At 41.4% G+C, this 26038-nt stretch overlaps 2 protein-coding genes across 5 annotated transcripts; one reads left to right on the forward strand and one right to left on the reverse strand.

Moving 5' to 3' along the window:
- Nucleotides 1-1216: 1216 nt before the first annotated feature.
- gtpbp1 (GTP binding protein 1) lies at nt 1217-9322 on the forward strand. 2 transcript variants are annotated; one of them, XM_030407424.1, is made up of 14 exons: nt 1217-1688; nt 4242-4353; nt 4475-4655; nt 4813-4996; nt 5389-5553; nt 5708-5831; nt 5938-6052; nt 6137-6281; nt 6377-6559; nt 6666-6801; nt 6966-7144; nt 7533-7697; nt 7969-8019; nt 8210-9322. In XM_030407424.1, exons 1-14 carry the CDS (start codon nt 1494-1496, stop codon nt 8324-8326), a joined length of 2052 nt encoding a protein of 683 aa, XP_030263284.1. In that variant the 5' UTR covers nt 1217-1493; the 3' UTR covers nt 8327-9322. The 2 variants fall into 2 exon arrangements, with proteins under 2 accessions (XP_030263284.1, XP_030263285.1); XM_030407425.1 differs by lacking the exon at nt 7969-8019.
- Nucleotides 9323-10683: 1361 nt separating this feature from the next.
- sgsm3 (small G protein signaling modulator 3) lies at nt 10684-25310 on the reverse strand. Of its 3 annotated transcripts, XM_030407423.1 has the most exons (22): nt 25108-25310; nt 18770-18859; nt 18423-18508; nt 18092-18155; nt 17436-17647; nt 17081-17188; nt 16228-16371; nt 15932-16127; nt 15608-15753; nt 15179-15412; nt 14905-15087; nt 14550-14705; nt 14370-14424; nt 14201-14250; nt 13904-14056; nt 13730-13800; nt 13304-13352; nt 13014-13099; nt 12803-12925; nt 12544-12604; nt 12359-12430; nt 11454-11588 (listed from the first exon to the last, which is right to left on the reverse strand). In XM_030407423.1, the coding sequence occupies exons 2-21, from the start codon at nt 18774-18776 to the stop codon at nt 12359-12361; spliced, it is 2256 nt and encodes a 751-aa protein (XP_030263283.1). In that variant the 5' UTR covers nt 18777-18859; nt 25108-25310; the 3' UTR covers nt 11454-11588. The 3 variants fall into 3 exon arrangements, with proteins under 3 accessions (XP_030263281.1, XP_030263282.1, XP_030263283.1); XM_030407421.1 differs by lacking the exon at nt 12359-12430 and having other exon boundaries at nt 10684-11588; nt 25108-25309; XM_030407422.1 differs by lacking the exons at nt 12359-12430; nt 25108-25310 and adding an exon at nt 19113-19536 and having other exon boundaries at nt 10684-11588.
- Nucleotides 25311-26038: the final 728 nt, after the last annotated feature.

Genomic DNA, 26038 nt, shown 5'->3' on the forward strand with positions numbered 1-26038 from the left:
CTAGTGTGTAAACGTGCGCATGTGACACTCCATGTCACACATTACGCAGAACCAAATACATGTGTGTACTTTTACAGACGATACACTCTTTTATGAAAATTAAATAAAACTCTTCTTATTGATTTTCATCTTCATTTGCATATGCTTGGTATTAAGGTAATCTAGAAGTACTCTAATATTGTAATTCTTGGATTGTGTTACTGAATTAATTGCTTTTACAGGTAATTAGCAACTGTATTGGAACACATTTTAAAGTAACCCTCCCAACTTATGCGCCACTTAGCTGCTTTCATTGGACTGAACGCTGTATCCAGATTATGTCTTATTAGATCCACATGGAGAAGACTGCTTTATTATAAAGTAACAATGTTTGTGCTAAGGAACATTTCACAGTTGTCAGTTAAACTGGTCTCACTTTCCTTAAAATAAATATTTAGAGGTAGAGTTATACTCACAACTGGGAGAAGGATCAATAAGTGAAATGACAACCCTGTTTACTTTTTTAGCCCTGGGAACAGCTCAAAGAAAGAAATCAAGTAAATCATAAATCGTTAATCATTAAACACTAGTGTTTTGGGGTTATGTTTGTATAACATGCTTGGCTTACAGCAGAAGACCTCAGATAATAAGCTGCATAAGCTGCATTTAGCTTCTCTGAGTTTTCCTCACACCTGTAAAGAAAGCTGGATGATGTCAGATGATGAAATGTCAACTAGGAAGAGGAAATCATGAGGAAGTGCCTTTCCTTGTTTCATGAAAAAGAAAACCACATTAAACTAAATATCATCATCTTTGTTAAAACTAATTCACTATAACTATATTATTCCTATAAATTATATTTTTTAATGACTTAACTTGAATGCTCGGTTTGTCAAAATAAACATCTACAAAGAAAACATATTTCACAGATTAAGGTTTGGTTCAGGATTTAAATGCTTTTATTAAACATTTGCTCTGTTAACAACGTTAATAAATAACTTCTTTAAACACAATCTCAACATATTATGTCATTGTCATACAGCAGTGTTACACTGTGGTTACAGCATTACCTTCTGAGGGGGGCGGATCTACCTTGTAATCATATGAACGACCCCCTTGCTGCTATTGGTCCAATGATAAAATATTCACTCTGACTCAGGCGCGATTGGTCGACAGGAAGTAAAAAGGCGCGCTCGGTCGCGCCTTCGTCATTAATATTAATGAGGTGGCCGTTTTGTTTTTAAATGGCCTGGACGCGAGCTGACAGCACATAAACAAGCAGCATGTTACTGTAATGTCAGCTGAAGAGGCTCGTACAGCTTGACTTTACTATTGTGTTTGTCGCGGAGCTGACTGGCGAAGGGCTCGCTGTCAAGTCTAGTGTGTGCGTGCGTGCGTGCGTTCGTACGTGTGTGTGTGTGTGTGTGTGTGTGTGTGTGTGTGTGTTTGGATACCAGCCGTCATCACAACAATCGGAACTGCTTGAAATTTATTTCTACGAGGCTGGCAGAGAAATGGCATCAATAGCAGCGGCGTTTGAGCCAGGTATAAGCCCGGGCTCCATACCGCTGGCTGACGCTCTGGTCCCCGCGAGTATCTTCGCTCCGGACCGGGCAGGATGCGGGGAAGACGCCGGGGACGACTGCTCCGAGGACGGGGATATGATGAATGGCGAGCCCGAGGAGCGCGGGGTCGACTTCACCAACAAGGTGAGCTAGGCCCTACGTGTGATGGCGCTGCCAAGCTAACGCTAGCTGCCGTTAGCTGCTCCTGGGGAAATGAATGAATGAAGCTAATGATGCGTTTCCTGCACGTAGAGGTGGAACCACCAAAACATATGTTGTTCCACAGTATAACCACTGTGCACCATCTGTACCAGACACCACACACGACCGACTCTGTGGACATAAGGGAACTGCTTCTGCTGACGTTAAAATGAAAATAGTTAGCTAGCTGTGGCTAACGCTAGCCCCAGCTGATGCTTTAGCGCCTAACGTTTACATTACGTTAGTTATCAGGAGGAGCACATTGCACCAAATGCCACAAGCATGGCCCTGTTCTTCTGACGGGTGTCTCTGAGATAACCAGGAAATAATGCTGATCATTTGACATGAGCCTGCTCTGTTTGGGTTGTGCAAACCCGGGTTAAATTAATCTGGAGCCACTGCAGGTTTTATTGACAGCTTGAGCTGGAACATGGCCAAGATGTTTATACATGAAGACACTTTTTTTTTTTCTTTTTCCAGCTTGATTTCTTTATGAATATAACTTACAATGAAAAAATTGTTGTAGGCTAATTATAACTGTTTAATTATCACAATGAAGAATTAACGTGCACTTTTACATGACAACATATGCAACGAGAAAGATTCCATGTTAACAATAGACTTACACCAAATTTTAGATAGAGATGATGTGAGCAGAGACTATATATAACAGATTCTGAAAAAGAACAATTGAGTCACAAGGTATGGCATTAAATTGAGAATTTGTCAATAGAACACTAGAACTTCTTAAATAAAGGGCAACAAGACAGTGGGGTCAGGTCGGCCTGCAGAACGACTACCAGCAACATCAATATGTGATCAATAAGAAACAAGATAATGTCAGATTATAGATCTATTTTGATGTATTGGAAACTAATTGTCTCTCTGGACAAATGAGCATGTTTGTAATGATGTAAACCTGTATGAGAATGATAGCAATCAGGGCTGTGTCTGAAGTGTCGAATTACACGTTACCACAGGGTTGCATCAGGAAGGCGGTCCCCTGTTTACCTTTGGCTCCTGTCAATTAAACCGGTTTGTGTCAGCCTCAGATAAGCTGCGTTCTATACTTTGATTTACTTGTGTAGATGTTGTTTATGCAACATCACCCCGTGAACCTTTGGCATACTGAGCTATGACACACTTCAGTACACGGCTACGAGAATTAACTGATTAGTTGTTAACAATTAATTAGCATATTCTTAATCCGTTTGAGTAATTTCTTTTATAAAAAAAAGAAAAAGTTTAAATGATCTGATTCAAGCTTCTTAATAGGTACATTATGTAGTTTTGGGGAAGAGAGAAAATGACTGAATAGACAAACTGACCTTAAAGGACAACACAATATCACACTGTTTCACTTTGTTTATACATGGCGGACCCTGCCACCTTTCTAGCCAAAAAAACCCCAAAACTTATTTCTGAGTTTGCATTAGTACCTCATCAATATTGTGTGTATTGAGTTTGAATTTCTTCTGCAAAACTACATAGTGGCCCTTTTTTTAATTGTGAATATTTTCTGGTCTCTTTAATTCTCAACAACAGTTAACGGAACATATTTGAGTTACAAAACGAGACATTTGAGGATATCTTTGTGGGCTTTTTTGAAAACACTGATCAACAATTATTTATTTTTTTTACCATTTTGTGACATTTTCATCGACCAAACAATGGATTAATTGACAATAAAAACATTCATTAGTTGAGGCTGTACTTCTGTAGCACTGTCAACTTACCTCCAGGTTCATATGTTTTAGCAGAAACGGTAATATTAATAACACCATCATAACCATTTGTTTTTGGGAAAGCCTTGTTATGTGTCACAATATGCACATGTAAAGTAAATTGTTCTCTAAATTGAAGCAATAATCTAATGAATGTGACAGGGTTAACAACTTTGACCACACAAACACAATAGGATTGTGCATTTGTCCTGACTTCAGACTTCCAAAACTAACGGTTTTGTTAATTATGTAGTGCATTGGAAAACCCACCATGAAACCCCTTCACAGCTGCCATGCTTTTGGTCTTATTTTACTTATGTTAAAAACCTAATCTCGGGTGTGAAACAGTTTTACTGTGTTACTGATCAGCATACTGGAGCTTTCAGGTAAGCTGTATCAGCCTCAACATGTAACCTTGAGGGGTTTTCATGGGAAGAGAGACAGATGTGTTTGCATGTGGAGGGCAGCCTTTGAACACACCATTCCCTGAATGTTTACTTTCTATTCTTGCTTACATTTTGAACATGAGAGTTGTATAAACTGATGAAGAACAAAAACAGATGCTTACTCTGAGGTCCAGTCATTGTCTCCCTTTAAAGCAACCAACTTCTCAGTTACAGTAAATGACTCAGTGATTGCAGCATGTTTGAGAAGGGATTTGCTTTAATTATGCACCTATTATGGAGCAACCACCCAATGAGGGCCATAACTCATATAAAAGCCAATTTTCTCTCTGTTTCTTTCTTCACCCCTGCATGCATGAACCCGTCAGCTGGCACTTGTTAGTCCAAACGGAGAGCAGTATGACTCGTTACTCCGCCAGCTACGCGACAGGATGGAGGAGGGATGTGGAGAGACCATCTACGTGGTTGGGATGGGCTCAGGTGAGAAAAACATGGAGTGATTACTTAAACTATTGATCATCAGACAGTCTGTGCCAAATCAGTTATAAAACTTTGATACTTTAGCTCTTGCTCTTCTTCTTTCTCCATCTCTCTGTTGTAGATGGTGGAGACTGGGGTCTGGATGAGAAGGACATGGAGGCCTCAGTAGCCACAGTGTGCTCCATGTGTGAGCAACTGGATTCTGACCTTATTTCGCTGCGGGAGCGCAATGAGGCTGCTGGTTTGGTGCGCGACTATCTGATCCGCCGGCGTGTGGGTGAGCTGGACTTCCTGGAGGTCAGGTGAGTGTTCAGAAATATAGTTAAGGGGTGTCAAAGTTACGATCCAGTGTGATGATAGTTCTTTTATTACATTGGTTTAGTTCAATAAGACATGTCAGACAGTTCTGCCTTTCTTGCACAGTTTTGGTGATATTTCTGCACTCCTCCTCTAAATCAGAGTTGCAGTGGTGGGAAATGTGGATGCTGGTAAGAGCACTCTGCTCGGGGTGTTGACGCACGGAGAGCTGGACAACGGCAGGGGCTTCGCCCGCCAGAAGCTCTTCAGACACAAGCACGAGATGGAGAGTGGCAGGACCAGCAGCGTGGGCAACGACATCCTGGGGTTTGACCAGGAGGGACAGGTGAGGGAATGGAGGGGAAAGTTCAGTTTTATAGTTTATAGTTTTATGGTTGAGTTTTGCACTCAAAGGTGATGACACTCTGGATGAAATATTGACAGTGATTAGAGAAATGAAGCAAGTGTATCTTTCAGCTGCAATGATCAGGGTTTATGTAAGGTTTTGCTGCTTTTCTTTTTCTTTCTCTGGTATGATAGTAAATAAAGACGTTTCATTTTTTTACTCCACAACCATCTGGCGTACTCAACTTGCTCGCTGTTTGAGTGTGAAAATAACATTCAACACATAGCACTGACGAGATTTGTTACATGACCTTATAGTGAAGCAGCACATGGAGGTGGAGATGGTATGAATGTAGTGGATATCAAGTCACCCCTCCCTGCCCGCCCCCCCAGGTGGTGAACAAACCCGACAGCCATGGAGGAAGCCTGGACTGGACCAAAATCTGTGAGAAGTCCTCCAAGGTCATCACCTTCATAGACCTGGCTGGCCATGAGAAATACCTCAAGACCACCGTGTTCGGGATGACCGGACACCTGCCTGACTTCTGCATGCTCATGGTTAGAAGGAGAGGGTGTTTATTTGTTTTTGGTTTTTTTTCGCCCGAATGTAAAATGAGCCACGACTACAGGATCCACGATGAAAAACAAATTCTTTGTTTCCTGTTGGTTAAGTGAAAATTTGGAGACATTTTTTTTCTCTTTCCCTCACCAGGTGGGCAGTAATGCAGGTATCGTAGGGATGACCAAAGAGCATCTGGGCCTGGCCTTAGCTCTGAATGTGCCTGTGTTCGTAGTGGTGACCAAGATTGACATGTGTCCAGCCAACATCCTTCAAGGTATGTCCTCTGGAGTTCCTTTTATAACTGCAAACAACTATATTTCTTTCTTACATGCCTCCGTGCCCCTAATTCTGTGTGTTAATGTGGTGTTTGCTCTTAACAGAGACACTGAAGCTGCTCCAGAGGTTACTCAAGTCCCCCGGCTGTAGGAAGATCCCTGTCCTGGTACAGAACAAGGATGACGTTATAGTCACTGCTTCAAACTTCAGTTCTGAGAGGTACTGAGTCCATTTTTGTTTTTTTTTTAGATCCAGAGGAAGACTATAGGGCTCCTTTTCTAACATCTGCTGTGCCTCCCACAGGATGTGTCCCATCTTCCAGATCTCCAATGTGACCGGAGAGAACATGGACCTGCTCAAGATGTTCCTCAACCTGCTCTCCTCCAGGACATCATACCGCGACGACCAGCCCGCTGAGTTCCAGATAGACGACACCTACTCTGTGCCGGTACTGTGACAAACTCTATGATATCACACATTAGACCTAACTGTATCTGCCAAATGCTGTCTAAACCATGGGTTGTGTTTGTGTTTGTGTCTCAGGGAGTGGGAACAGTAGTATCGGGAACTACTTTACGTGGACTCATACGTCTGAATGATACAATGCTGCTGGGGCCGGACCCCTTGGGCAGCTTCATCCCCATTGCCGTCAAATCAATCCACCGCAAGAGAATGCCTGTGAAGGAGGTCCGAGGGGGTCAGACCGCTTCGTTCGCTCTCAAAAAGGTGGGAGGGAAACATCAGTGCACTTCTTCTGTCTGATCCAAGGAAATAACTGCATTATAATAGTGCCGGAGAATAAACGTTTGTCTTCTTATTGCTCTTTGTAAAGATCAAGCGCTCCTCCATAAGGAAAGGCATGGTGATGGTTTCCCCGAGGTTGTGCCCACAGGCCACTTGGGAGTTCGAGGCTGAGATTCTCGTACTGCATCATCCCACAACGATATCCCCCAGATACCAGGCCATGGGTGAGGGTTTGATATTACTTTTAAAAAGTTTTGCTCGGTTAAAATTGTTATCAAATAAGGACAATTTGCACAAAATCATTTTCTCGAGAGTTTGATCGAGGTACAGCACACTGATCGGTGAAACTCACTTTTTTGCTCTATCCAATCACCCTTTCTGTCCTCAGTCCACTGTGGCAGCATACGGCAGACGGCCACCATCTTGTCCATGAACAGAGACTGCCTACGAACAGGCGACAAGGCTTCAGTCCACTTCCGCTTCATCAAAACCCCCGAGTACCTGCACTGCGACCAGAGGCTGGTGTTCAGGGAGGGTCGCACCAAGGCTGTGGGCACCATCACCAAGGTAGGGCAGTTATTTACATTAGGCATTGAGGAGTAGGTCAAAGACAAGAAAACCAATATTTCCTGGTGTAAGACCAACATTTTGTAGAAATGACTTATTATACATTGTAAGAAAGGATTTAAAAAGAGAAAAGAGCCTGGTATTCATTAGTTTACCTGCTCATAGGCCTTTTGTATTGTACACATATTAAAATAAGATGAATAAATAAAACAGATATCAGGCTTTGTCAAAAATAATTGTATCCAAACTCAACGGGCAATTCGGAGGTCATTCCCGGTAAAAGAAAATCTTGCCCAATAGAGTTTCTTTTGCAGTGTTTCCTGTTTATAATGCACCTTTTAAAATCATTAGTAGCTTTTTTTTTTGTTTAACTTGTTTCTTTCTCCAGCTGTTGCAGTCCACCAACAACCTACCATCGAATTCCAAACCTCCACAAATCAAAATGCAGTCCACAAAGAAGGCGCCGCTCCGAAAAGAGGACGGCACCGTGGCAGCCGGCGATGACGCAGCAACGATAGCACAGTCAGCCGCAGGACCGAACACAACACAGCCGGTGAGATACACACCAAGTGTGTGTGGCAGTGAACTTGTGTTTTTTCTGGATTTCCTGTCTCTTACTGTACCTGCCCCGACGTTACTGCTCTTTTCTAACTATTTACTGCTCTCTGTCCTCCTCCCATTTGTTTCCTTTGTTCCCTCACACCACCCCACATACACTGCTTTTATTTTATCTCACCTCATCCTAAAAATGTGAATTTGTCCCACCACGTCACTCCTTCGCACTGTCTCCCTCAACTTTGCTTGTGTGGCTGGCCTCCTCAAAGGGAGAGGGAGATGAGGACCCTCAGATAAAAGAGGGCAACAAAGAGAACAAGGTAAAAAAAGGTTCATTCAAACTGAAAAAGCAGTGTGAGAACCGGGAACATATTTTCATAGTGCATTTTGAGAAATTGTTTGTGGTCTTGTTCTTTCTATAGGTGTCTTATATGACAGCTATATATGTAACACCTAAAACGTAAGTTTGGAGGTGTGTTACCGAGCATTATCATTCTCTCTCCCTTGCAGCCAAAATCTGGAGGAGGTGGAAGGAGACGGGGCGGCCAGAGGCACAAAGGAAAAGGCCAGAACAGCAGCACCGTCTCCACAGCGGCTCCCTCCTCGTCGGGACTAGGAGGCTGCTGAACTGCCCTCCTGTCCCCCCTTGTAAACCTTCCTCTCTGCTATCACTCCACCAAGTGTCTTCATTCCACAAACCATGAAGGATGCAGATGTTTGGAGCTAGACACTCCTCACTCTTATTACGCCTTGCCTTTTTTTTTTTTTTTTTTACACCAGGTCATACATTTTCTTTCTTTTTAAAAAGGGAACACAAAGGGGTAAACCATAAGGCATACACCCTTAATGCATAATGTTTGCTGCCTTTTACTGTTTTTAATGGTTTGGGTGAAAGCAAGTGTGGTTTTTGAGGTTCGCCTCACTCAGGATGATCCATTTAAACCACATTTTACCTGTTAATGAAACTTACAATTCAGTCCTCCGTCCTCAGTGGCAGGGAGGGAGGCTAAACCCCAGAAAAAAGGGTCCAGTACCAATACGAGCAGCTATAAATGAAAACTCCCCCCCATGCATTCCCTGTGTATTTGCAATGAAAAACATTTAATGTACTATTTATACTGCATATGTAAATTAGCTGTTAGTTGTGCTCCGATCGAAAAAAAGACGCCATTGTATAAAAATGTATGCAAATCATAAATGAATGTAGCAGAGGGCACAAAGTGATTTCAAATTCTACATATATGGAAGATATAAGCTGTTGCATTTTATAATCGTCAGTTATTTATTTGGCATACATGCAGAAACGTTCACCCTCGGATGGTCTTCAATCTCTCAACCCGCTCTCACGTGCACTCTTCGATTCAGTAGCATGTCACGCTTCCACCGTCACTCAGCCATGTTCAGTCCTTATACCATTAGTTAGTGTTCGTACAGACAAATACAGCACATGATCTCGTCACTCCCGACAGTTTCTCATGATTACAAGACATGCAGCACTTCGCAGTGCTAATTGTGACTCTAGTACTCCATGCGTTATGGCCTGTTGCTGTTTACATGTTGTGACAATTTAAAAACACACTTTGCCGCTAAAAAACTGACCATTAATAAACAAGCTTTACTGAACTTTTCAACAGTGCTTCTTTTTTCTGTATGTCAGAGCTCTTCATTACATATTAAACATCGTAATACTCTTTATTTATTAGTTAAAAACATGTTTGGGTGGGTTTTAATGGGAGAGCTCACACCCAAGTCAAAAATATAAATTTTTCCTCTAACCTGTAGTGCTATTCATCCAGCTAGACGGTTTTGATTAAAGTACGAGATGCTGAGTTTTGGAGGGATGAGCCGCAAAGATGCATGCCGTCTCTCAGATATAATGGAATTAGATGGCACTCTGCTTGTGGTGCTCAAAGCACCCCCCCAAAAATACATTTTAATTACTCCACAGCAATGTCGCTTTCCAAAAAGCATGACCTGGTTACTGAAGATAATCCACAGACTTTGTGTTGAGCAGTTTCAGTCGTGGATGTTAACATATTAATGCTGTCCTCCTCGGCTTAGCTGTAATGTTAGCGAGCCTCTCATGCATTAGTATATGTGCTTATACCTTCTTTGCCGTGATATGGTTGATAGGTGTAGTTCAGTAGACAAGAGCAAAGTCTATGGATCAACTTGAGTAACTGGGTTATGAATTCTGGAAAGATACATTGATGTAAAAAAAAAAAAAAAAAAATGTTATCATAGTTGTTGCTTTGAGAAAAACATATGTACAAACTACTGCAGGTAAGAGGCATATATGTAATGTAGATGAACCGCCCCTTTAAGTGCAACTCATTTAGGTCAAAGAGTGTTGTTGTACAATCCAAGTTTTATCAGTTCCACATACTGCAGGTGGAAACTGACAACAATTTGCTTCTTTTGTCGCTGAGTAGACACCAGAGAGGAGAGTAATCTTGTGTATACCGATAAACTGTCAATAGAAGGCGATTTACACAGCTACAATAGCTACGATCATTTAAGATAAGCAACTTAAACATTAGGTAAATTAATTGTATTTCCCGCACATGGGAAAGTTACAGTTAATAATGTCAGTCCAAAACAACTCAAACTTGAATTTGTCATGTGATTTCAGTCAACACCTGATCTAATCAGCTTGTCAGGAATAACAACATTTTTTTCCTGTGAGCAAAGTATCCCCAAAGCTACTCTGCTAAAAGTGAAGGTAAACTTAAGTTGTAAAAATGTTCCTGTGCACCACATAATAGGAAAAGTAATTCAGTTTTGTCAATATATCCGCCTTCAGGTCATTTTTAAGAATGGTCAACAGTAACAATAAATAAACTATTTTCTTATTTATGTGCAGCTTTCAGGCAGAACTGAAGGTTAGTTTGGAAATCATTGTCAAGTCTCTATGATGACTTGCTTTAAACTCTCAGGGGACAAAGGAATAGTTGTGTTTACTTTATATACAAAAAAACATTACAAATGATGTGTAACATTTATTTACTGTAGATTGTAACACAAAAAAGTATTAATCTGCTCCATTTACATCATGTCATACAAGTGCAGACTGATCACTACCACTATTTGGGTAGCACACATACCCATAGTCTTGTATTACAATAAGAAAAGGCTTTCCTGGCATGTGCAACATTAGTATTTAATGAAATATTTTGTGGAATTCATGATATTGAGGTAAGTTTCATTCCTCCCAAAAATAATTTGTAACTTTACAGCTCCATATTAAGGAATGTTTTGGGTAAAGTGGAATTTAGGACCATGTTGCGATGAAGTGCTGCTGTATTTTACATACACACAACAAATACAAGTGAATGGACTGTACATGTCACTCCTGCACGCATTAAGCTATGAGAAGCTTAATTGCCAGAACAGTGAGTACTAAATAAATACTCACTGTTAGGACACAGAGTGCTCACGTCCCATAGGTAAAGCCTAACCTGCACTACAGGAGTGTTTTACATATAGTTCTCATGATGTAGTGCAACCTCCTACACTGGGTCTTAAATAAAGTATGCACTATAATGCACACATCCTTCAGGACATACTAACTGGGCAACTTGTATGCCAGTATGAGAGTCTCTTGGTAATTATTTGGGTGTCACCATTGTCCAATGCTGAAAGTTGAAGTGACAGATGGACTCTGGACTGTATAGTAGTCACTTACTGTAGCAGACAACTGTCTAATTCATGACATGAAAGTCTGTAAGAAACAGGTGGAGACACATCAAATATACACAGATACGCAGGACGGCACAGGATTCAGTCAGTTTCTTGCTTTGTGTGTTTAGCCGTCGATGTCCCAGCTGAAGAGGTGATGTTTCACCAACATATCCTGAACTCCTTCTTTCAGTGGTCTCTGTTCTTTCTCCTGGGGGGGAAAGGAAATGCAAAACTTTTACCGCAAGACAACATCATAATAATTTTTGTTCATTTTTGATAGCTGATGCACAAATCTTGCTCATCATTATCACTGACTGATGTCTGGTCAGAGGTGATTTACAGGTTTAACACAAAAACTGACAGTGGTGCGTCTACTGAAGAGCTGATAAATGGTGATTAACAGCTGTTACTGGAAGGCAAAGATTAGATGAGCATTAAGCAATCTGAAGCAGCAGAATGTGATGCTGTGAGAAGCTTAATCCTATTTTAAGTTCGACCTCACAAGAACAAAAATACAAAGTGAGATGATTTGTGTGATGAGGTAAATGTTTTAAAAGGGTAATTCGGACCTTTTCCTTTTAAAAAAAAACAACAACATATTTTGGGGTCTAAACGATTAAACAGCAACAAAACATTTCTGAACTGGTCCAGTAGATTGCCTCAGCCAGCAACCGCAAAACAGGCTACAATGGCTGCAAGACAGTCAACACCTTTGGTGTTTAAACATGACAGTACTGATCTTGTCACTTTGAGTGTTAATTCTTTGGGTACATTTGCTCCAAAGAATTGCATTACAGCCTGTATCACGGCTTTAACAATGCCAAAACCAAATTTGAACCAATTAACCATTTTGACTACAAAACATGTAAAATTATGGCATAGTTTTAAAAATACTGGAAATACCCTTTTAATCAACAGATAAGTAAACTATCTAATGACTATACTAGAGCATCTACAGTCTCTTATGTGACATGTTACCTAGAGGTCCCAACTAAAGAGGTGATGCTGAACCAGCATATCCATAGCGTCTGCTTTCAGAATAGTGGATTTCTGAAACAGCATAAAGTCACAAAGTTTTTCTCCTCTGAATACTTGTCTTTGCATAGCAAGACTTGCTTACTACTGATCTATATATGGATGCTGTGGTAAACTCCTTGGCTCACCTCTTTCTTGTCAGGTAGCTCACAATCTTGGGAGAGGCTGAAGGCAAACTTTGACAGGACCCTGATGAGACGACAACAGTTGATCAGTCATTATTGGTTTTATTGGAAAACCTTTAAATTGTATTTTTAATTAATAATAAAAAAATGATTGGATTACTGCATGTGTGGTAAAAGTTGATGGGTAAGACAGAAAACTCAACTTCATTAACTAATTGCTGAGTTTGTAAGCATCACCACCAACCAATAAAGTATTCCTCACCTGAGCTCACACTTGATCTGTACCCATCCAGGACTGCGGAGGAAGGACCATGGATGATACCATTTTTCTACAGCAGCCATGCTGGAGCACAACACCTCCAACCATAGGTGCAGCACCTGCTCACTGATAAGGTAGACGCAGGTTAAGAGACCATGAACAAAGTGACAGACGATTTAAATTGTGAGTGTGTGTTTTAGTTTTGAAAACTCACTTGAGGCCAACACAGACAAGAGACCTAAACTTGATATCCATCTGAGCATGTGCAGAATCGTGGCTCATGTTGACTGACTGCACCGCCTGGGGAGAGCAGACAGAGAGCGCTCATGTAGTTCCTACTAACATTCATTCATTCATTCATTAACAAGCATGGCATGATACTTCTTTCAAGAACCATATTTATTGTTGGAAACATATCACTCAAACAACTCACTTATTTTTATTTTGCTTAGCTTAGCATTTGGCATTTATGTTTTCCCACATATTGACAAAACGCTTACTTACTCTGTATAGCAGCTCCTCTGGTGTTAGTACTTTGCCATCTTCATCTAACCTGGTTAACACCAAAAGAGAATGAGTTGTTACCTTATGATTCCGCCGTATAAAATGAGAGTGGATTTATTTTCCATTCCACTGCCAACACAAATACTATGACACTGCAAACATTTGTCTCCCATCGCAAGTTTTTTTAATAACCAGTTGTGTTACTTTCCAAATCGTGTAACACCTTCTTGTTTATATTTTGGGGGAATATTGCAAAAGGAAGGCAAGAGCATCAAGGATCACGTGTGAAGAAGTTTCAAGCAATTTAGTCCTCACAACACTTACATGTTACTTTTTTTTTTTTATATCTTTATTGACATTTTATGTTAAATGCTAGACTAATTAGAGAGTTTGACAAAACAAATGAAAACACAATGACTGTTTTACCTGTAGGTTTTACACAGCACCAGTCTGGAGTAGACAGAGTTGAAGTCCCTCTCTACCTCTCTGCTGGCAGCCTGAGAGAAAACCAGAAGACAATGACCGATTGAGTCCTGCAGTAAACTCAAACAGCTGTGTGCAATATGGTACAATGAGGAAATTTGGAAAAAGCTCTCCTACCTCTTCTATGAATAACCAAGGGTGACAAGGTCCTCCCAGTATAGATGGTTTCTTGAGACCATGCTGAAATATGGCCTTTAGGGCCGGACACAGCGTGCCTCTTGCCAAGTCTGTTACTGCCTCCGTCACGGAGTCATCACCTGCTAATGAGTACTAGGGAATGACACAAAAACATCACTGTTGAGTACAACGATTATGAATTAATTATCAGGATACAGGAAAGAAAACAAGGGAAAAAAACTGATGAAAAGTCAGCATGGAAACACTTATTAAACTGATTATTAACTGCTTCAATACCTCTTTGCTTCTTTCATCTAGGATCTCCACAAACTTGGCTGGAAACCAACCTGTAACAAAGATTCCACAAATAATACATGTCAAATTAACTGTTAGGAAAAAAAACTAAAAAAGACTTATCTAGATGGCAAGTGTGGGCGTTAACACAAGAGAAGAGAAAAGCACAGACCTCTGAGGCCATTGAGCTCTCCAACCCAACAGTGTTCATCCTTCTGTGAGATGATCTGAAAAAGAAAGATTAAAAAAATAACAATGGGATACGAATCGGAGACAAGATGTGTAGTGTGTGTGTCTGTCCATGTTCTGAGGCAACAGGAAGGGAAGCAGTGCCTTGTTTGTTATGACTCACAGTGATGATGTCATTCTTCCTAAAGCCCAGTTCGTCGTCATCGTGTCGCTCAAAGTCCAGCAAAGCCTTTGCCCGTCTCCTCCTGTTGCGCGACACCACAAGAAAGTTTTCATGATCTCGCTGGTGGCTCTCCATCGAGTAGTCAGGAGTCAAGTCCTAGAGAGACAAGACGGGAAAGTCAGTTAAAAAATGTACAATTTGATGTTACAATATCAAATATAGAACTAAATAAATTAGTCTGACATGCCAGCAAATGGAGGGATGCCTCTCTTAACGCTCTTGTGATTTTAATTGATTCAAAGTCCACTACAGGATATAAACCACACTTTTCCTTTGCAGCTGTGTGTTAACCCACCGTGCTGGAGTGACGTGGGTCCAAACAGTGGAAGTGCTCTGCGGTGCGGGTGATGGCCTCTCGCAGGGCTGCCACCAGCTCTGTCTGCTTAATGTTCTTGGATTTCAAGGCCTCTGCCTCATCCTCCCCAAACAGCAGTGAGCTCAGAGTGGACTTCCTGCGCAGGGACTGTCTCCTCACCACCTGAACGTTTTTTTTATATTAGGTCGATAAGAACATGGAATCAATGTACACACAACTGATATGTTGGTACACAAAGACTAAAACAACTGACCTTGTTGAGATTGGTGTTGAGTGTTGTGTTGTTTCCGTTGTTGAGCTGCGTCTGTTCATTGAGGATGTAAGCCAGGTGCTTATGTCTATGGGCTTCCAGTGTTTCTTGGGATAATGTCCCAGCTAGCCTCATAGACTCCCCGAGGACTGCAGGCCCATCTCTGAGTTGACTTGGCAGGTCTGACAAAGTGTTAAAAATGGACGCGGAGTTCTCTGATGACACAAGCTCCTCTTCCTGGGGTCAGGGAGTAAGTTAAAAAAGGATCATTAGTAGGAGAAGCTGTTGAATAGTTGTTCTTCATCATCATCATCATCATCATCTTCTTCTTCTTCTTCTTCTATCCAACAAAAACAATAAATGATTCTATAAAGTACAATGGAAACTGCATCAGGGAGGCAAGACTCGAAATAGGTGGTGCTGTGCAAATACCTTGATCTTGAGCATGCCCAGTGTGACCTGGAAGAGTACCAATGAGCCCTGGTAAAACAGCAGGTCCCAGATCCTGAGGAGCAGACGGATGTCCACCACACTGGCAAATGATGTCAGGAACCAATGCAGGGTGATCAGGGACAGCTCTGGATAAGAAGGAGGGGGTTAAATACTCTATACTGTATACCAATGATTCAGACAATGTTCACCAGCGAAAATATGTCAGATTCATCTAATAATTCTCATATTTTTTATTTATTTCTTTAAATGGTGCACAGCAGAAATCTAATTGAAAGGGTAATCCAGTGCTGCCTCTCTGCTTACCTATGTCATGCTCCTGCAGGAGGCGGTCGAGGGCTGGCAAGTACTGAACAATAAGCTGGCGGAGAACCCTCTGGTCTGTTTGGACGCCCAGTAGAGTTGAGGAGAAGTAGGAGGGAGGAAGAAGGTCTTCGATCAAGGCGCACATCATCCATAGCACATCCTCCTCTTCAAGAAAGAGCAGCAGACAGGACACCACCTGGGAGGGAATCAAGACATGTTATGTGTGAGTTTGTGCATTTATTACGTGTGTCACTGATGGATCTGTACGTTTGTGTTCTGGATATATGTGTTCTCACCATGCCAGTCCCCTGACAGTACCCAATGTCTGGGTAGAGCCAGGCTAGGCCCCTCAGTACCCGTCGCAGCCTCGGCACTCCAACACTGGTCATACTGCTGAAACACGCATTGGTTGGCATTGTCCTCAACAGGTCCTTCTCTATCTGAAGGAGGAAGGTTAATGAGAAACAATCACATCATGATTAAAAGAGCAACAGGAGGTCTTGGATAAAAGAGCGAGTCCTCACATTTATCCTTGTTTAATTGAGCCCCCTGTTATCCATTTTTATTTAAATTAATTGTATAAATGTGTACAGGGTTTCTGCAAAGACCTTTGAGGATCATTAGGAATGCAATTTAAGACCCATTTCACATCCATACTGGCAAAAGTACAGCGTGGGTTGTGCTGAGGCCAGCAATTGGTGATCCTCATGATGTGAATTCAGAACAATATGGGGTGGTGGCAGCTGTTTGCTGGTGGCTTTTTAAAGTGGCTTCATGTTTTCTGACTTCCCATGCAACTGTATTGCCTTTTAACCCAAAAATCTTGATTTGCAGCAAGCTTCAAATTCATTATTCTCAACAGGACTCAAGCAAGCATGGACTTTGATGTTCTTGAGCCAGATCTTACTGAACTTCACTTACCCATATTGGATGAAAGCAACGTTAAATACCAAAAATAGACCTGATTGTTATGGTATTTAAGACTTAGACTGTTTCAGGACCCACAGAAACCCTGTTTACAGCATAAGCTGAATCCATTCCCTACCGCAGCTGTCTACCTGTGTCCTAGTAAGGAAAAAGCACCATGCTTGAAAGGATAACTGCAATGGGATTGTGTATGTTTGCATGTACAATAGCTCAGGATATTACCTGTTTGGCTGTGGTGGTGTCATCATTGGAACTGTTCTTAATAATTTCTCTGTAAGAGATCTCTGTTGTCCTCTTCTTCTGCAGTGCTCCAGACAGACGCATCCAAAGCTAACAGAGACAAAAAATCTTTTACGTGTTGAACTGGTCTTGTAACTTTAGAGATAACCAACAAGACAAGTGTAAATACTGACAACAACACTAGTTAGTGTCATTAAGTATATCTTTGAGCTCTTCACTTATATTTTTATTTGCTTAAAAAATTGACAGGCCATCTCAGGCAATATTTTAGCCCAATGTGTTTCACTTCAAATCAATGACACAAAGAATTCACCCAGGCTGAAAAAAGTGTATTTACCTGTGGCCTCATGCTGTGAGGTATGCCACCTAGCACGAGGGAGCGCAGTCGCTCTGAGCGTGGAAGGACAGGATCAATCAGCTCCCAGGTCAGATCGCCCACTGTGTGGTTATGTGTGAACTCCAGGTGGGCTTGCCAGCGCAGTCGCTGCTGAGGGTCTTCACGCTGGGGGGAGCCATCAGTGCCCAGCCAGGACCTGCACTTCCCATCGTCTGCGTGAAGAGAGAGTAATGTATCATGATTGAATAGTGTTTGAGTTCTTTGTAATCAAAATGCCAACACCATGCCACTTCTTGAATGGAGGAGGCTAGAATATTGGAAAATGAAAGGACTGTAGCCAGTCCAAGGTGTTTTCTTTAAAAGTCTTACTTTGTCAGTTAAAAATGGAAAAGATATTCACCTTAAGATAATGTAAAACAGAGAAATGCAGGAAATCTTAATTTCTGAGAGGCCAGTTTGCAGGACAAATTACTTTAACAATCAATCGATTATCATGATAGTTGGTGATTATTTTTCTGTCAATATACAACTAATCTAGGTGAGTGAGGGGAAAAAATGCTAAAATAACCAAAAAAAAAAACATGGAACTCCATTAATGGAAGACATACACTGTACTCCTAGCAGAAAAACTATTATTTTGTGAGTGAAGACATTACCTTCAGTGTCCACTCTGAAGCCAAACTCATCATACTGGACTTCAGGCTGCTCTGAGGGCTCTTTCTGCAAAGACAATCAAATGAAGTGCATTTCGTTAGTTGCAGATCTCTTAACTTCAGTTAACCAATCAGATGTCAGTCTCACATGAGGTGAGGTGGCATTTTATTTGTCCTGCATCATAGCTTGATATCTTATTTTCGGCTGCTTTGTTGTTTATATGAGCATTTTGTTCCTCATCTCAAAATCACTATTTGTTCTCTTTTTATTCACATCAAACCAAAGTAATACTTGTTTGCACATATATAAACACATGAAGTCATATCCTCTCACTTGATGGTACTTGGCCAAAATGTCCTGGGGCCACATGCTTGGGGTGAGAGCAGAGAATGGTCCACCAGGGGCCGGTGTGTAGGTACCTAAAAACAATAAAGATTTCTAAATTACAAAATTGGTAACTGGACAGAAAATAGGAAACACTACAAAGGAAGTTTGAGAATAAAAAATTAGATATTTAAATATTAACAATGTTATCAACTAAGGCAGCCATTCCTTTGGTGAAATCTAATACAATAATCAAATGCTAACAATGTGTTGTATCAGCTATCCAAGGTCAGTGTGTATTTGCGAATGTGAATAGATCTTCCTGATAAGGAAAAACAAATGTAGTAAATCTTTACCTGACATTCTGTCGGAAGTAGAGTGAATTGCTACTATATGCAAACACTGCAGTCACTCTGGAGAAAGGAGGTCAGCAGCTACTACCCACTCTGTGAAAAGGACAAAGGTGGAGAAATTCCAGGATCGTCAAAACAGCAAGAGGAAATATCCTGAAAAAAACAAAACACTGCTAGAGATATCAGTGCTTCGTGTGTTAGTGAGTGAATGTGACACTTTCTCTTAGCACCTCTCTGAAGATAAAGGGTCTTCATAACAGCAATTAAGTTTCATCAACTTTTACAGTCCATCTTCTCTAAACTTGACACAAACACCGTTACTGCTTTAAAAAAATAATGCAAGTACCTTCACAGGGAGTCCAACAATCCTGTAATGAAGCAGTGTTCCTTCTTCAAGCATTACTGAGGGAAGAGCGTCACAGTTTCTACACAATTACAGTAAATGAGAGACAGAGGGGCATCTCATGGCCGTATGACTGCTCTACTTCCCAGAGCCAATTTGCTTCACTTAACTTTGTGTGCTGCTCTATTTTGAGACTGTTCAGATCCTGGGGCAAAATGAACAAACATTCTGTGAGAACACTCAAAGAGCTTTTAAATAGAAGCTCAACATCTGCTTTACTTTTTCATTTGGAGAACAGCTTTTAATTGTGAGAATTTAATCTTATTTAATATGGCTGTAAAACAAAGAGGCCCTGAAAAAACCTTCACTCTACACTAAACCTATAGATTTCAACGCTGTTATTTTTCCAAGGCAAGTGGGTCAGAAATCTACTTTTTTGTACAACGTGAATATATTAACAATATTAAGTGCGATAATTTCACAGTGGTTTAGTCATAAAACACAGCTATTAAATTCAGCGTTAGATAATCTATGGCAGCAGGTGTTTTGATAAAAGTCAAAGTTTCGATTTTGGGTATGTTTTGCCAAGATTGTCACAGCCACTACCAGTGGGCAACACAGGGATCCTCCACCAGAGCTTTTATTGAAGCTCCTTGAACTACTTATAGCCAAGATGCGCTAAACGCTCATGTTGGGTCTCTCCACCGTCGCACCAGCATCAATATGGCAGCAAGCAGAATGCCACATTGTTTCAAATGTAAATATATGTCACTGATTATAATGAAATATCTATTATGAAATATCCAATACTTAGCTTGCACTGTTTTCATGTTACAGTAGGCTTGTCAATTGCTGCAGCATTCGAGCCAGTGATTAATATGGAGCATGAAGCCATAATTGGTGGTTTTAAATGCCTTTACTGGCTCCTAAAGCACATAATTGTCCACCAATTAACTTTTAACATTGCTTTAATGCAAGGCAGTATGGAACCACTCTAAATTCTACTATGTCATGAATCTGTTACCTATAAGGCACTGCCATCAGTCAGTTAGTAGCCTGTGTCAGGCCCCTGTCATAAAAAAACCCAAAACATGCTTTGCCGCCATTAGGCCGCCCTTCCAACCTACCACTAGGCTTAGCAAGTTTTCTGGGGGAAACCCTGAATTATTATGTGAAGACATTGGGCTATCACAGATATATCATATTGGCTGTATTTGCAGATATGGTAAAAGAAAGACATTACGAGTAATTTCTTTCATTTCATCAAGTACATTCTTTGCTAACTCCTTTTTTTATCGCTTGATTGGCTTTTCTTTTCCATTTTAATATGTTAAATAACACATCATTTGATGTAATACTATTATTTTAGATAATAATATTGATATGTAATGTGATAAGTTCATTTTCTAGGATATCGATTCATGACCACACAGGACTACATCATCACATTGACACAAAAATCCAAAACTGCCATAGTCAATCTCACATATTGACTTACAACATCACCCACAACACTGGCCAAATTCAGCCAGAGTAAACTGCAAACTCTGAAATGTTACAAATGTCTACATGATCTCACAGTAACAGCCTATATTGTCCAACCTTATAAATGATTAGGCACTCCAATTTCATGGGGTAGCCTTCACAATAAATGTGTAATAATAGCTGATTTTGGATGCAGAAGTCCTGCATCCAAAATCAGCTATTATTACATTACATTATAACGTCTCTGCAATTTTTGGCCTTTTCTTTGTGACATCCCGTTATGTTCAATCACAAGTAGCCTAGTTTGCGGGCGACATTTAAAACTTGCCAGTGAATAGCACAGGCCTATTCGACTAGCGGCCCGCGGGCCGGATATGGCCCGTTTGAAATTTTTTCTGGCCCGCGAGACTGCCAGTAAATAACAGTGATGAAAATTATTACATCAACAACGGCTCTGATCTGGATCTAACCGGATCTAACTCATGAATATCTATGTCACGCACGTGAACTAGGCGTGTGATGCGTAGCCAATCACGCAGCCAAATGCAGCCAATCGCACCAATCACAGCGCTGCTCTGCAGTTGCCTGAGCTCATGGGTGACAGGGGTCAGCACCAGCATGGCGCTCTCTAAACCGAAGAAACGGAAAATTGACTCGGAAAACCGCCAGTTCCAGAGCGAATGGACGGACAAATATTTATTTATTTTGCCTGCCGTGACCAGTACGAAACCGGTCTGTTTACTGTGCAACGAATGCATGTCTGTGATGAAAGAATACAACTTGAAGCGGCACTACAAGTCAAACCACGGCTCGTTTTCGGCTCGTTTCCCGGAGGGCTCGGATGAACGGCGAAGCAAAATACAGCGTCTGCTAGCATCATTTCAACACGGTCAGGCCGCCCTTGGTCGCTTTTGCACGGAGCAGGAGAGGGCTATGATAGCATCCCTTCGTGTAGCCTGGACACTAACCAGACAGAAGAGGCCTTTTACCGAGGCGGAGACGGTTAAAGATTGTATGCTGGCTGTCATTGATGAAGTGGTTGTTGATGAAAAAGTGAGGGAAAGCGTCACCTCATCCATTAAAAAAGTGCCTCTCTCGGATACATCAACTCTTCGCAGAGTGGAATTACTTGCAAAGGATGTATCAAGGCAGCTTTTGGATAACCTAAAAAAAACTGATGTTATGAGCATCGCTGTGGATGAATCAACCGACTGTACTGACATGGCTCAGCTATGCATTTATGTCAGATTTCATGATGGAGTGCACTTTAGAGAAGAACTTGTGGGGCTTATTCCGATGGAGGGACACACCACAGGTGAGGCGATATTTCAAAAGATTGACGCATTTTTTGACGAGCGTGAACTGGATTTACAGAAAGTTTGCCTTTTGGTCACCGATGGCGCTCCAGCAATGATTGGTAGATTACAAGGGCTGACAGCGAGGCTATCAACCATAGCTCCACACATGCAGTTTTTACACTGCATCATTCATCAGTCTGTGTTGTGTGCAAAGTTGAGCGGTGATCTGAAAAACACCATGGACACTGTCATGAATATTGTGAATTTCATCCGCTCAACCTCCAGCCTACAACACCGCCTTTTCCGTATGATGCTTGCCGACATGTTTGCGGAACACACGGACTTGCTTGTTCATAACGATGTCAGGTGGCTTAGCAAGGGGAATGTTTTGGACCGTTTCTGTGAGCTCCACTTGGAGATTGTGTCTTTCCTTCGCGTGTGTAAACACAAACGGGCAGCAAACCTCCTGGAGCGCATGCTGGATGAACAGTTCATGGCAGAAGTGTACTTTCTGTGTGACATTTTCAAACACTTGAACACCCTGAATCTTGAACTGCAGGGACGAGAAAAGTCTATTGCTGATTTGGTTGAGAAGCTTTGTGCTTTCAAAACTAAGCTAACCATTTTCACAACAGACTTATCAGCAACAGGACTGCTGCACTTTCCACGACTGCGTGGATTCATGAACACAGCACCTGAGGCACGGATAACGCCCGTCATGACAGATTTCATGACAAAACTGACTGAGAACTTTACTGAGAGATTCCAAGGGTTCAACATTCCCATTGAGGTATTGCACTTTGCTCGTGACCCCTTTTCTATCAAACCTGAGGCAGACTTTTGTGCAAAAGTAAAAGAGGTAATGTCTTCTATTGATGAGAGCATCTTTCAGTTGGAAATGGTTGATGTGCAATCCTCCTTTGCTTCAAAACAGTACTTGCAGTCTTAGGGTGCAGAGAGCTTTTGGTCTAACCATGTGAACCAATACCAGTACCCCACAATGAGGAAAGTGGCCTTGCTAATACTGACAATGTTTGGGTCCACTTATACATGCGAGTCTAGTTTTTCTCATATGAATGCCATAAAAACAAGGGCACGTTGCTCCATGACCAATGAAAAGTTGCATGAGTGTCTGAGGATTGCCCTGACTACATATGAGCCAAACTATGTTGAAATAGCAAGGTCAAGGCAGTGCAATTTTTCACATTAACCTGAAAAGGCTCAGAATGACAGCAGTGTGATGCTAATGGTAATGTCTTCTATGACAGCATCTCTCAGACTTAAATGATGAATGTGCAATTACTTTGTGTTAAAAACTTGCACTCTGAGGGAGAACTTTTGGTCAAAACATGTTAAAAAACAATATCAGTCTCTGTGAAAACAGTTCAGTTTTATGTTAATCATTTTGTCTGTTTTACTGTCCAGCTCAAATTTTAACTGTGAGTATGGACTGCTATGTTTGAAATTGTTTATCTCTATCTATGTTGTGAACAGTCCCATCTATGGTCAGATGGCTTTGCTTTGTTAATCTTGAATGTAGCATTCATATAAATATGGACCTTGGTTATAAAAGCCCTTTTGTGAAAGTATTAAAGTGGGGGAAAAAGTGGATACTGTATGTGTCATTCGTTCTCTATTATCAAGAGTTATTTTTTAGCCATTAGTTTACAAATATTCTGTGCGGCCTACGAACCCCCAGTGATTTTCATATTTGGCCCACTTGCTATTGAAGTTGAATAGCCCTGGAATAGCATTAGGGTGAGGTACAATAAAGACCCCTCTATTTTTAAGAAAGCTATCTCCATTTAGTACAGTCACTGCTGTCGACTGCATGACAGCACATGCTCTGATGTCGTAGTCATGTACTCCAAAAGGATGAAACCAAATCTCGCCTGGTTCTTGAGCCAGGGACTTGGCTGGGTCTATATTGATGAATCTTGTCAATCGTGACCTGAACACAAAAAGATATTTTACATTACCGAGGTGCGGCTGTGCTCACCTGTGTTTGCACACACACTGGTCAACACCCTGCTGCAAGTAAAACAAAGAGTAACATCCTGCTGCACTGACAGGCTAAGTGTGTGTGTGAGTGTGTGTGTTCCCATTCTCTTGCAACAGAGGAGGAGGTTGTCATTTTTACCTTGATTGCCTGCCTGCCTGCCTCACCGTCAACCCCCCTCCCCTTGTTTCTCACAGCGACCATCACAATGGTGACTCATGTTACCCCCTTGTGAATACGCCCACCTACACAGCCATGTATGTCAGACAATAACAGCCTCTTGCCACGCCAATTAATCTTTGGCTGAATAATGATATACAGTTCTTTTCTGCTCTTTGGAAGAATTTGTATGTCCTTCTCTCTCCCTTCCTCACACACACACACACACACACAGACACACGTCACATCTTTCCATTCACAAAGTCTCAGTTTCACACAGAAGCATGTGCCACGCACTTAACAGGAATTCACTTCCTCAAGATTTGGGGAAAACCCTTCCAGATTTACCGCCTTCCAATGAGTTTGGAAGTAGAAACACCATTCTGCAGGAGAACTGTGCTTTATAACATCTAATATAGCTCTTCGTCATTCTAGTTCACGCCATTAGACATCAGATTGCATATGAAGGCAACAAAGTGAATCACCTAGATTTGGTATTTGTGGTTAGAGAGGACACAGCATAGCAGCACGTTTCGAGGTGTTACACAATGACAGGTTTTGTGTAGACTGCACCATTTCACCTGCTGTGGAGGTGTCACCGTTAAAACCCCCCGCTGACCGAGATGATGAAGAAGATCCTAACGTCATGCACGAGTTTTAATTTAAGCTCAGCGTGATTAAACACGTTCGTGTAATGAAAGCATTCTCCCGACTTGCACGAAAGAGTGAATTTTTTATGTGACGATGCTGTATTAGCTATAACAACGTGACGTCAAACCCCCCAGCTGACGTCAGGTCCCGTCAAAAGACCAGAAATGTATCGTTTCTTACCTTATATTTCTATGGCAACACATCTGCCTCACTACACTGACAAATGCAGCCACACGGAACACGCAGTGCGATAATATGCAAAGCCTACGAAGTGACAAAAGAGCATTTCATAGAGCACCGTAACGCACTCGCTCCGAGTTGTCAGCTGTTAGCTACACGGGCTACCTATCGCTTTAAGCTAACAGTTGCACACAACGGTTGACGCTAGCCTGCTCGCAGAACTTACCGTGACATTATTCTAACGAAAGCACAAGGTGGAGGTTTCGCGGCGGACGCGTCTTCTGTCGGTGGGAAAAATGAGACACCATATGCTATGCCATCTTTCGTCTCGTATTTGTGGTTTCCCTGCGTTTATGCACCTGCTCGCTACGTGTGGCTCCGCTGTATCCCTACACCCTTCTCAAGGGTTTCCCGATCCATCCCCGAGAAGTAGTTCCAGATCCCGGAACTACGCTCCTCACTGAGCATATCCCTCCGCGGTGAAGTGGATGACGTAGGCACACGTCGTTTATTTCGCTCCGTTCATTCATTAGTTTCCTCGCACTGAAATCCACCGGTCACGATTCACAAACGCACGGTCGGACAAAACAGGACACATCAGACACTTAACAACACTTGTTGGTGAAAGTGTGGCTTCATGTTGATGGTTGATGTTTGGCAATTTGATATGAATGACGCTTCATACCTTTTTAAGAAGACGTGTCCCTGTATAAACTGTATACAGAGGCGAACATCTGTTATATTAAGGCATATTCTAATATGCTTATAATAATAATAATAATAATAATAATAATAATAATAATATGATTATTATCTGGATCTGTTAGTTTGAACAAGTATCAGATAGTGATAGTTGCATAGCCTGCACTGCAAAGACTGAAAATCTTGTAAGTTATTATCTTACCAAAAAATCACACTTAATTTAAGACAGACCTAACAAGTCACATTTCAGTGAGATATAAGGACTTGTTTTTAGACATTATGGTTATTTTAATAAATGTTTTTATTAACATTAACAGCAAAAAAAATAAACCTACATTTTTAAAACTTCATTTTTAAGTTCACGTCCCAGTGTTCGTTCTTCAGTTAGCTTCCATACAACTACTTTGAAATGTAGTACTTTACAGAATACCAATCACATGGTAGCTTTTGGCATG

The sequence above is a fragment of the Sparus aurata genome, chromosome 23 (assembly GCF_900880675.1).
Source record: "Sparus aurata chromosome 23, fSpaAur1.1, whole genome shotgun sequence".
Lineage (NCBI taxonomy): Eukaryota > Metazoa > Chordata > Actinopteri > Spariformes > Sparidae > Sparus > Sparus aurata.